The sequence below is a fragment of the Oncorhynchus mykiss genome, chromosome 2 (genome assembly GCF_057628025.1).
Source record: "Oncorhynchus mykiss isolate SJ-2025 chromosome 2, ASM5762802v1, whole genome shotgun sequence".
Classification (NCBI taxonomy): domain Eukaryota; kingdom Metazoa; phylum Chordata; class Actinopteri; order Salmoniformes; family Salmonidae; genus Oncorhynchus; species Oncorhynchus mykiss.
The window spans coordinates 87,867,032-87,879,586 of NC_143023.1; the positions used below are offsets into that span (position 1 = coordinate 87,867,032).

The following is a 12,555-nucleotide window of genomic DNA, read 5'->3' on the forward strand; positions in this document are numbered from 1 at the left end:
TCTAGAGAATTTGGCAGTATGTCCAACGGGCCTCACAACCGCAGCCCACTTGTAATCACGCCACCTCAAGACCTCCACATCAGGCTTCTTCACTTGCTTGATTCATCTGAGGGGGGAGGGGGTGCTGAGGAGTATTTCTGTCTGTAATAAAGCCCTTTTGTGGGGGAAAACTAATTCTGATTGGCTGGGCCTGGCTCCCCAGTGGTTGACCTGGTTTCCAAGTGGGTAGTCATATGCCCTCCCAGACCCACCCATGGCTGAGCCCCTGCCCAGTCATGTGAAACCCATAAATAATTTATTTCCATTGACTGATTTCCTTATATGAACTGTAACTCATTTAAAATCTTATAAATTGTTGCATGTAGCTTTTATATTTTTGTTCAGTGTATATTGAGTTTGCCCCCCCCCCAAAGTATAATTTTTTCAATCTGTATTATTCTAAACCACCTTATCTCGACTCTGAAGGAATAGATTGGTAGACGGGATCAACCATGCTTGGGAATGTCTGCGATGTTGAATCAACTCTTCCTCGTATGTTTATAGGGAACCCTCAGGCATATCTGTGGCAGAAAACAGTTCAAACTATTGCAGATCGTTTCCTGTAAAACTTTATTTTTATTTTGTATCCAAGCCTCTGAGTTGAGGTTCACAGAGATGCTTCTGTTGAGGGGTGGGTTGTTCAACATGTAAAACTGACATAGCTAGATAGAGAATGGATTGGCTGTGGGAATAGGCTACCTAATGATACTTTGCTACTTCTCCTCACTCACTCACTTACTCTCTCATCACAATCATCGCATCGTGTCAGTCTGCTGTTTATCAGAGCCAGGTGCTGTAAATTGAGAGGAAAATAACCAAACATGTCTAATGTAAAATGGGAAAGACCCTCAATACAGTAAGGGGACAATTGCAACAAATTTGATCTATTATTTAAGGCCAGATGGCTCGTAACATTGTATTATAAACAAGGCACAAAGGTGAAAGATAGCAGCAGGGGAATAGTATAGGGCAAAGGTGTTTTTAACCTGGGATACTGCAAGGGATCTGCAAAAAATATATATAAAAAATAATAAACTAGCAACAACAGAATAAACACATTTTGAATTACAGTGCCTTGCGAAAGTATTCGGCCCCCTTGAACTTTGCGACCTTTTGCCACATTTCAGGCTTCAAACATAAAGATATAAAACTGTATTTCTTTGTGAAGAATCAACAACAAGTGGGACACAATCATGAAGTGGAACGACATTTATTGGATATTTCAAACTTTTTTAACAAATCAAAAACTGAAAAATTGGGCGTGCAAAATTATTCAGCCCCCTTAAGTTAATACTTTGTAGCGCCACCTTTTGCTGCGATTACAGCTGTAAGTCGCTTGGGGTATGTCTCTATCAGTTTTGCACATCGAGAGACTGACATTTTTTCCCATTCATCCTTGCAAAACAGCTCGAGCTCAGTGAGGTTGGATGGAGAGCATTTGTGAACAGCAGTTTTCAGTTCTTTCCACTGATTCTCGATTGGATTCAGGTCTGGACTTTGACTTGGCCATTCTAACACCTGGATATGTTTATTTTTGAACCATTCCATTGTAGATTTAGCTTTATGTTTTGGATCATTGTCTTGTTGGAAGACAAATCTCCGTCCCAGTCTCAGGTCTTTTGCAGACTCCATCAGGTTTTCTTCCAGAATGGTCCTGTATTTGGCTCCATCCATCTTCCCATCAATTTTAACCATCTTCCCTGTCCCTGCTGAAGAAAAGCAGGTCCAAACCATGATGCTGCCACCACCATGTTTGACAGTGGGGATGGTGTGTTCAGCTGTGTTGCTTTTACGCCAAACATAACGTTTTGCATTGTTGCCAAAAAGTTCAATTTTGGTTTCATCTGACCAGAGCACCTTCTTCCGCATGTTTGGTGTGTCTCCCAGGTGGCTTGTGGCAAACTTTAAACTACACTTTTTCTGGATATCTTTAAGAAATGGCTTTCTTCTTGCCACTCTTCCATAAAGGCCAGATTTGTGCAATATACGACTGATTGTTGTCCTATGGACAGAGTCTCCCACCTCAGCTGTAGATCTCTGCAGTTCATCCAGAGTGATCATGGGCCTCTTGGCTGCATCTCTGATCAGTCTTCTCCTTGTATGAGCTGAAAGTTTAGAGGGACGGCCAAGTCTTGGTAGATTTGCAGTGGTCTGATACTCCTTCCATTTCAATATTATCGCTTGCACAGTGCTCCTTGGGATGTTTAAAGCTTGGGAAATATTTTTGTATCCAAATCCGGCTTCACAACAGTATCTCGGACCTGCCTGGTGTGTTCCTTGTTCTTCATGATGCTCTCTGCGCTTTTGACGGACCTCTGAGACTATCACAGTGCAGGTGCATTTATACGGAGACTTGATTACACACAGGTGGATTGTATTTATCATCATTAGTCATTTAGGTCAACATTGGATCATTCAGAGATCCTCACTGAACTTCTGGAGAAAGTTTGCTGCACTGAAAGTAAAGGGGCTGAATAATTTTGCACGCCCAATTTTTGATTTGTTAAAAAAGTTTGAAATATCCAATAAATGTCGTTCCACTTCATGATTGTGTCCCACTTGTTGTTGATTCTTCACAAAAAAATACAGTTTTATATCTTTATGTTTGAAGCCTGAAATGTGGCAAAAGGTCGCAAAGTTCAAGGGGGCCGAATACTTTCGCAAGGCACTGTATATACTTACAGTAGAAAAGAGGACAATCTTATTTCTAATGATGTCAACTTTATTTCTCAACTCCTAAATTGAGTCAATTACACTCACTGGAGCTAATTACACTCACTGGAGTATCTGACAACTTTTAAAAAGCACCCATGAGTACCAGTTGTGATAAGTGCCGTTGACTGCTGGTGAGCTTGCTTGACTATTCAATCCGTATCGTGGAAGTACCTTTACATTTCTATTGTGCAACAGATTGAATACAGATTGAATAGAACCCTTAATAGATTTTTGTTACGTCCGTCGTTAGATGAATGAGACCAAAGCGTAGTGTGGAAAGTGTTCATGATATTTTATTACTGAACTCCGACCAAACAACAAAATACAAAACCGAACGTAAAGTTCTGCAGGGCGATACAGCAACTGTGCAAAAACAAGATCCCACAATCTAAGGTGGGAAAACAGGCTGCCTAAGTATGATCCCCAATCAGAGACAACGATAGACAGCTGCCTCTGATTGGGAACCATACCCGGCCAACAAAGAAATAGAAAAACTAGAATTCCCACCCAAATCACACCCGACCTAACCAAATAGAGAAATAAAAAGGCTCTCTAAAGTCAGGGCGTGACAGTTTTTGCCAACACATGGCTAGCTTTTGTTTAACCAGCTGAACAGCTGCTATTAGTGAAAATGTGTTTGAAGTTACCTTTTTATCTAATATGCTATGTAAGATGTCAAAAATAATGGAAGACTATCTACCAAATCAATTCATTTTAAAATGTTGATTACTTCTCCTTACCATTCACCTGATTTATAAGATTTTTTCATTTATTTTGCTAGCATATGAGAGGGTCGCTGGTTTGCCTGTACATTTTCACAGTGATGAACTGTAGGCTATTGTGTTAATTTCTGCAGGAAAGCAGAGATCACATCCCAGTCAGCTCTGCTTTGCCCATCATCACTACCCCTTCCTCTATGGGCAGCAGCAGGTTGTGGCAGGACTACCCCAGGACCGTTTCCTCTCCATGTCTCTCCAACAGCAGCAGGTTGTGGCAGGACCTCCCCAGGACCATCTCCTCTCCTTGTCACCCCAGCTTCTGCAGAGGGACTGCTTCTGAGGCTTTCCCACCCAGCTCACAGGACGACGAAGAGTCACAGCAATCCAACATCAGAGCCCAGATTGCTAAAATAGAGCCGTTCCTGTGCTCCGCGAGGTTGAGACTCCCAAAGAAACGCAAAATGGATTAAAGTGAAACTATGCCGTTGTAAAGAAGTACTAGAGTTGATTACATTAAGTTATTGATCATTACATTAAGTTCACACTATCAAACTTGTTCAAACTGTCAAATATTCTGTTATTAAGATTTGAAAACACTTAAGGCAAGAAGGCATTGTTAAATGATTTTAAGTGGTTTCTTCTATGTATTTATTATTGGGTCTATTTATGGATTTCACTATATTTATTTATGAATCCATGCTGTTTGTTATTGACCTACAGTTATGTATATTAAAAGTAGCCAACTGTTCAGTACCTGGCTTGTTTTAGCTCTATTGTCATACACTTGAGAAGTATGTTTGAAAGGATAGTCAGCAGTATACGTTGCAATATGACGCACTGAAACAGAAAAACAAAGGTAGCAAGAAAATTGCTTTGCCTAATTGTTTACAAGCTAATTAACTCTTAATTACTCTACAACCAATCTGGCAGTGCCTCAGGGGGAATTTAATGAAGGAAACGCCACTTGTTTCCAGCAGTAGCACTAACACTGGGCAACTATAACTTGGGCTAATTGGAATACACAAGTATTAAATAAGAATCAATTACTGCACATTAACCCAAATTAACAAATGCAAATGAGCTTCTCATTAAGTTTATGTCCCTCCTGTTAGGAAGCAGTAGAGACCATATGGACACATGTTAGGGCGATACAGATGACAACATATATTGCTCACGGGCCTCACCGGTCAAGATTAACAAGTGGATATTTTATTTCAATAAGTGTGGCAGGTGTAGAGAGTAGTGTTGTAAATAGAGAATAGAAAACTGGTCTTTCAACACAGTACTTATACTGTAACCGTGGATAATTACGATTGGGATGATCACTTTGAAATAGATGCCAGAAGATGCTGTCAAATGCAGCAGAAATGTAAATGTCTATTTCCAATTTGTATAACTACAAAACCCTGGAAAATACAACCGGAAATAGAATGGCTTTTCAGCCAGTTACCCCTACAGACTCCACAAAGAAAATGATCATTATCGTTTTGCTCCTACAGATCCCCAGTAGACTTAATACTCAATACTCAAGTTGTATTCCTCAACAAAATTCATTGCACAGCTAAAATCCACACACCTTCATCAGTAGCACAAGGTCTCGCCAAGCCGAGGTCCGTCTTACTGCACTTACCCATTATGAATACGTCAAAATGTTAATGCCCTCATAAAGAAGTCTTATGTGTCTCAGCCAGTGGTGGTGACCCCTGTCCTGAAACGGAGGGTGGGATATGGGGCAATATGGAGAGGGTCATTTTAATACACTGCCAGATTATGAAGTGGTGGTCCTTTGAAACAGTCAATTACACTTGCGCGCGGGAGGACGGCGATCTTAATTACCAGTTGGTTTTATATAGTGTGTAAATAAGAGGCTGCTGACATTCACATTCCATCACTGTGTCCTCACTGAGTGCCAAGCAAATTAGCCAAGCCCCTGCTCTTCCCTGTGTGCTCCACTGAGTCCTGTGCATTCAGCTAACATTAGAATAACATCCAGTGCAAACATGGTTGAGGAAGGTGTTCTCTCTGGGAACAAGACACCCTGTTGAACACATGCAAACATACAACAACGGGGAGGCAGGGTAGCCTAGTGGTTAGAGCGTTGGGCTAGTAACAGGAAGGTTGCAAGTTCAAATCCCTGAGCTGACAATCTGTCATTCTGCCCCTGAACAGGCAGGTAACCCACTAGGCCAGTTAACCCACTGTTCCTAGACCAGTTAACCCACTGTTCCTAGACCAGTTAACCCACTGTTCCTAGACCAGGTAACCCACTGTTCCTAGACCAGTTAACCCACTGTTCCTAGACCAGTTAACCCACTGTTCCTAGGCCATCATTGAAAATAAGAATTTCTTCTTAACTGACTTGCCTAGTTAAAAAAATACACTATAGTCTTCTTTCACTGTGGTGTGTGTGAATCACACATCGATTGTTGTTTTCTTCATCCCTTTCCTAAATATAATTTGAATGTCTTACATGGGCTGTTGGTAATTTTTATATACTGTGTAGACCAGAGAGTCTGCTGTCTATCACAGGTGAGTGTGTGAGCGATAATTAATGCCAGAGTATTAAACTAAGTTGAGTAAAACACTAGGAAACTTTGATGTGCTCAACATGTATTCCCCACATAGGATATGAGCCTCAAACTCCGAACAAACACCTCGTCCCACATCTTTACTGGTTGAGTCAAGTTTTGAGTTTACTCCTGATTTAAAGTCACGTTTTATTAAATAGTCTTTATAAGTGGGGAAAACATTTTATTTGCCAAGTCTCTGTAATCTTCGACTAAACGGATCCCTCTAAATGCTCAGTGCGTGTGGAATATCATGAGGTTTTAGAGCTATTTTTTGTCATATTATGCCTCTTTACTTCAAAAGCCATCACAATAAATACAACCAGGAAGTCTTATTAAATTGAGAAGAAAATGTCCTGTAAAGCTTGAGTGCAATCCTGGCACTCCAAGTGCACTGCCTCATGAAGTGAAATACTTCAGCTGCTGGTCTGTAAACTACTTAGGGTGCATGAGTACATTATAATGGGCTGATTTTACTCTGGACTCGCCATACTGCCTCTAGTTTTTTTGAAAACTGTTATAATGCGATTAAAACATAAACCGAAGATGTATATTTGAAGTAAGAAGGGATCATTAAAACTATTGAAAATATAATCACAAACAACGATTAATTGTCAACAACCCTGACCTCGCCTTTTTTTTTACATTAGTTTTACACATCTACTCTATAGTGTTATACAGTTAAGTATTGTTAAAAAAAATGATATTATACAGTCTGTACTCCAAGCACTTACTGTACTAAACCTCACAACTTCACAATGAATAACTGACTTTACCTTTGCTTGCAAGGTTTAAGATGAGTGACTACACTCTTGCTCTCCCTGTGGGCATGTGCACAGCTGTGAATCACTTCTGTTCAGCCCCTCTCCTGGGTCTGCTGTGGCGAGCATAGAGAACATAATCTTAGGCTGGCCCCCACCGTCAAAGGTCATCTGGGTTTAAAGTTCACACTTTACATCATGTATATGATCTTAAATAAGCTCAGCCACTTGTGTCTTCATAGTCTCATTTTTGGCCGTAATTTATCAGTCCAGAAAAATGTACAAATATCCCAGTAAAAATCCTTCTAGTGAGAGAGATATGAAAGTAATGATGATACCCTTTGGACGGTTCCTCTGATTGAATAATACTCCTCAAAGACCACCATGGCAACGCCATACTTTTTTGATTTGAGACAAGGTGGACAACATCATATGGGTACATGATTCTTCCACAGCCAGGTATGTCAGTAATGCCTATATATCTGTAGTAGGAATAACTCTTGACTGTGTGGAACTCCATAAAGAATGAACCATTTTAGCTGTGATTGAAGGAGGAACTGAAGCTGGGTCTTAACCCATATACCGTCTTGCATTAAGCCACGTCCCCATTGAGGTGTCAGCTCATAAGTCTCCCGCAGCGGGATGGAGCAGCCAAATTATGGAGAACACTTATTCACTCCAGGGGATCTTGTTAAACTGCCATGCCCCCAGCCTTCTGTCCTAGTCTGGGCCTCAACCTCAACCTGCACTACTCTTCCTTAATCATGACCACAGAATGACACACCAACATCCATTAAGCAACAAATGTATTTAGTTACAAACTTGTAAAAAGTTCTGGAGATAGGGTGTGTTCTGTTGTTCACTAAGTAGTCGTGTTCTATTTATTCAATGTTGAAACATGGCTGGAGATCACAGCAACTTGTAAAGTACTTTTATTATGTTTCAAAGGGCTCAAAAGTATGGAATAAAAAAAGCATGTCAATGTTAGTTTATGACAATAAATAAAGTTTTCTTTAAAGTTACAGTGAGCCTACTGTGTGTGTGTGTGTGTGTGTGTGTGTGTGTGTGTGTGTGTGTGTGTGTGTGTGTGTGTGTGTGTGTGTGTGTGTGTGTGTGTGTGTGTGTGTGTGTGTGTGTGTGTGTGTGTGTGTGTGTGTGATTCAGTGTAAAAGTGCGATGTTTCTCGATACTGCTTTTCTCCACTATATTTTCCAGTGCAACAATGCTCCACATGTCAAATGTAAATACATTTATAGAATTCTCTCTGAAGTTGACTTGTATAACCAGAAGAATCAACAGATGTAAACTCTATAAAAGGTTCCTCTACACTTCAGCTGGTAAAAGTATTTTTCTTGCTGCTTTTAGATGACAGGAAGCTGCTGTATTCAACATAGCACATATTATAATGTGCATCTCTGACTTAACCAGCAACTATCCAATATACTTACACTTGCAAACTGTCTTTCCTTCATTCCTTGTAGGGTATGTGCTTATTTTGCCAGCAAACCAGAGAACCTCCTGATGAGGCTTCAATGATATGCTCTATTACTCTCTCCAAGCGACCCTGGACTTCACCTCTCTGACGAATGGAGCCCCTGACTTGGGGGCTGTTGATCCTAGGCTAGCTGGCTTTTGCTCCCTCTCTCACCTTTTCTCTCGCCCTGTTTTTTGTGTGGATCTGGATCCTGGTACAGGGTCTTGGTAATATTACAACAATATATGAGATGGAAGAGGACGTTATAAGATGACAGATGTGGAGTGTGTAATTTGAGGTTTGGTCTCTTTCTCATCTGCTATAAATACATCTGTTTAATAGGGAGCTGTAATATGGGCATTTATGCCTCTTCCTAAAGGGTCATATTATTATCACTCTATTAGTTACTCTGGTTCCCACTGTTCGGAGGCAGCCACGTTTGAGTGAGCTGCTGGTATGCCGGAGGGAGAAGCTCCAGAGATAGCTAGCTCAGTGAAAGGATAAAGGATATATAGGCCATCCTGGAGGGGCTCAGTGATGAGGAACCCGAGCCTGGAACAGGTAGTATTTAGTATTTTATTAGGATCCCCTTTAGCTGTTATTAGCTGTTGCCAAGGCAGCAGCTACTCTTTCTGTAAACAGTCTTCCTCCAGGTTCACACAGGCATCAGTAGGTACATAAAATACCAGGCTGACATCCCCTGTCCATCTTTCAGCCCCCATCCCTGTTCCATTGGCATGGATGGGTTATGGGGATGGGATGTGCCACAATGTCTTTACCATTGTGTTTTTGTCACTAATAATGCGAACTGACTTTGTGTGTGGAAGGATGGTCTTTGGAAGGATCTACCCACTTCCTTGTTTTGTCAACGTCACGTCCACCGGTCCTGGCAACCCATCCTTGCGCACACCTGGCAACCTTCATTACGCACCCCTACGCCTCATTAGGCACACCTGGACTTCATCACCTCCCTTATAACTTCCCCAATATATAGCATGCCGTTGTTATCACCCCCCAGGCAATATTGTTTATGTTTCCATGTTTAGACGCTGTTCTTGTTTTGTATTGTTCAATGTTCTTCGTCATTAAACACACTAACTGCGCTTGCTTCCTGCTTCCCTGCGCCTACGTTACAGTCAAGGATCTATTTACTTCCTTCTCAGTTGTTGAGTTCTTAGGGATAGCATGTAGATTTGTTGATAAAGTCTGTAAATAACTTTCTTCAAACAAGGATCAGACCTGATTGATGACCTTCAGATTGATGATGTAGAGTTCAGTGTTTAATGACCTGTCAGATTGGAGGACAAATGGGGTCAAAGGTCTTCAGATTGAGATCAATGGAGTTCCTGGTTTGCTGGTGCCACTGTGTGCATTTTTCCATTCCTCAGCAGTGATAAGCAATGTTTATTTATTTGTTTGGTGTGTTCTGTAATGTATTAGCATCAGAAGTGAAGTTTTTCCCAGAGCAAAAAAATCAACACATAACTGTATATCATCAAGTGTAGAGAGTGTGCAATGTAAAGAGTTTGGGGGGGTTAGAAAAAAGGTCTACAGTATATTTTAATGTCTTCATAATATCTGCAATCATTTAATGTTGTATACAAAAAATACACGTTTATATTACATGTATCACACATTATACACGATAACATGGTGCATGGCTCTTTTTGATTCCAGGTGGCAGGTAGCCTAGTGGTTAGAGTGTTGGGCCAGTAACTGAAAGGTTGCTAGCTCAAATCCCCAAGCTGACAAGGTAAAATTCATTTGTTCTGAACATGGCAGTTAACCCACTGTTCCTCAGTAGGCTGTCATTGTAAATAAGAACATGTTCTTAACTGATTTGCCTAGTTAAATAAAAAATACTAATCTTCCTTTAGAGAGAGAGCCATGACTCAGTAGGTTTGTGTTTAGACAGTGAACACAATGCCTCACAGCCACTGTCCAGGAAGGAGACAACATTACATTGGTAATGGGTGACGCTGCACCGCAACAACAACAAATAATTCCACAGAGAAATGGCCACTGGTCAGGATGTCAAATCTGTCAATAACACAAAGAGAATATAGAAAATATGTTAGAATATAACATTATTCTGGAACATGTCTAATGTAATGTGTGATGCACATGATACAAGGAACATATTGATGCGTTTTGGAGCTACTATACGTGATAAGGCCCTGTATTGAGGCTACTGTAGGCCTATGTGGTTCCTGTGTAATACTCTACAGTGACCAGCCAGTGAACCCAGTGGCAGACAGACCTTCTCATGTACTGTAACTGTGCTCTTCTTAGGTTCCCTGCCAAACGTTCTTGCCAGAAATGTCATCTTGTTGAGTCCGACTCCCTAATAGCAGCTATTGCAGTATCTGCCTCATGGACAGGTGACAAGGATGTGATGTTTAGGGAACAGAACGTAACCTTGAATGTCGCTTCCACATCACTACTTGCGTATATTACAACAACTCATGACTCACTCACCACCCAACAATGATCAAATTGAGATCATCAGGTGACACATCATTATCTCCCTGGTGAGTCGGAGGAATCAAAACATCAGCCAGGCAGTGGCATGATCAAAACAACCCAGCAGCACACCAATAAACCCTTGTCCTTAGGTGATGATGTTTTCAATTTGAAACACTGTAACATTTGGATTTTTCTCAAAGCAATATGTTCTTTATTTATTATGAGCCGGGTTGGATCCCATCGCTGACACCAATCGTCTGACATGTTCTTCACTTTTAGAGTTCAGTACTGTGGATTTGGCAGAAGACAAGCACTGCTTTGTGATTTGTGGGCCTGGTATTTGATTCCTACTAAACTGATGCTGTGGCGTTCTCATACACAGAGATGGTATCTTTGAAGAAATGGGCCGACCAAACATCATTTCTTCTGTCTGTTGAACCCCAGCCAGGCTCTCTCCACTTTCTCCTCCCCATAAACCGCAGAGAGTAGAGACGGAATCATTTCTTCTGTCTGTTGAACCCCAGCCAGGCTTTCTCCACTTTCTCCTCCCCATAAACCTCAGAGTAGAGACAGAATCATTTCTTCTGTCTGTTGAACCCCAGCCAGGCTTTCTCCACTTTCTCCTCCCCATAAACCGCAGAGAGTAGAGACGGAATCATTTCTTCTGTCTGTTGAACCCCAGCCAGGCTTTCTCCACTTTCTCCTCCCCATAAACCGCAGAGAGTAGATACGGAACCATTTCAACTCAGAAGATTTATAGTGTGTTATTAGGATGTAGAACTCACATACTACATGGGACTTTCCTCTTTATCTATTGTAAATTACTTGTTGAGGAATACCTATGGGACATTTACGAAGAGACAACGTTCTGTGTAAACTGTTTATAAAGGCTGTTATAGGGAGCCATACGCAGTTATAACGGCTTATAGTAATTCATTTAATTCCCTGAGAGACAGCTAAAAGGATATAATTCACTAAGAGACAGTTAAAGGGATGTAATTCACTATGGATGTTATTGAAGTGTTGTTTGTGTGACTGTACACAGGTACAGTAGACACGGTGTGAACTTGTTATATACACTGATAGTTTATAAAAAAGTATTACCAAAATGACGACTTATGAATACTTAGCACTGCATTGCAGCAACAAAAAATGTTGGTATGTTTCTGTACTTTCCAGTCATAGTTTAGTGTAGTGTTTTTGACATGGATTCAAGGTCATCTGACTTGCAGCACACCAAGGCACATTAATTAATAGTGCTGCAGCTGGCGGTACCACTCTGGCTGATACGGTGCTTACTGCCTCATCTCTCCGAGTCTCCCTGTGTTTAGCTAATGTTGGACAGCTTCCCACATCCGCTCAAATAGCAGCATATTTCCTCATTCAGCCTTTTGAAGAGTTGCCAGTGTTTTAAAATACTCAAGTCTCACACAAGTTTTGGCCTTTGCCTTATCAACCTCACTGCCCAAATCCAACACCACCTGCACCTGTTATTCTAACATCAACCTCTTTCTGGTTGTAAATCAAACCCCCCCAACGGAAAGCTACGCTATTATTTCTGACCAGACTTTGAGGCTCATCTGTAACTTTTCTGTGGAGTTGTCCCCAGTTTAGGCTTACTGTAATTTGCATTGTGTTGATAGAAACTTGAGTTAATGTTACTATTTATCCCCCTCTGAGGGGCTCATGTTGCTCCTCCAATAATATCTTAGTGAAATGTTGTTACGTTTACAGCTGCAGCTACTATGTTTTTGTGTTTTTCTTCTAAACTTGTTGTGTAGTATTGAATTAAATGAATGCCAGTACAGCTGAAG

The 12,555-nt window shown here is 41.0% G+C and overlaps 1 protein-coding gene across 6 annotated transcripts in view; it reads left to right on the forward strand.

Moving 5' to 3' along the window:
* The window catches only part of ccdc73 (coiled-coil domain containing 73), a 28,466-nt gene extending 24,240 nt beyond the window's left edge, over positions 1-4,226 (forward strand). For all 6 annotated transcript variants that reach the window (XM_090211647.1, XM_090211659.1, XM_090211651.1 and 3 more), the window contains one exon: positions 3,611-4,226. In XM_090211647.1, coding sequence (XP_090067773.1) covers positions 3,611-3,943 — 333 coding nt within the window. In that variant the 3' untranslated portion in view covers positions 3,944-4,226. The remainder of the gene's footprint in view (positions 1-3,610) is intronic.
* Positions 4,227-12,555: the final 8,329 nt, after the last annotated feature.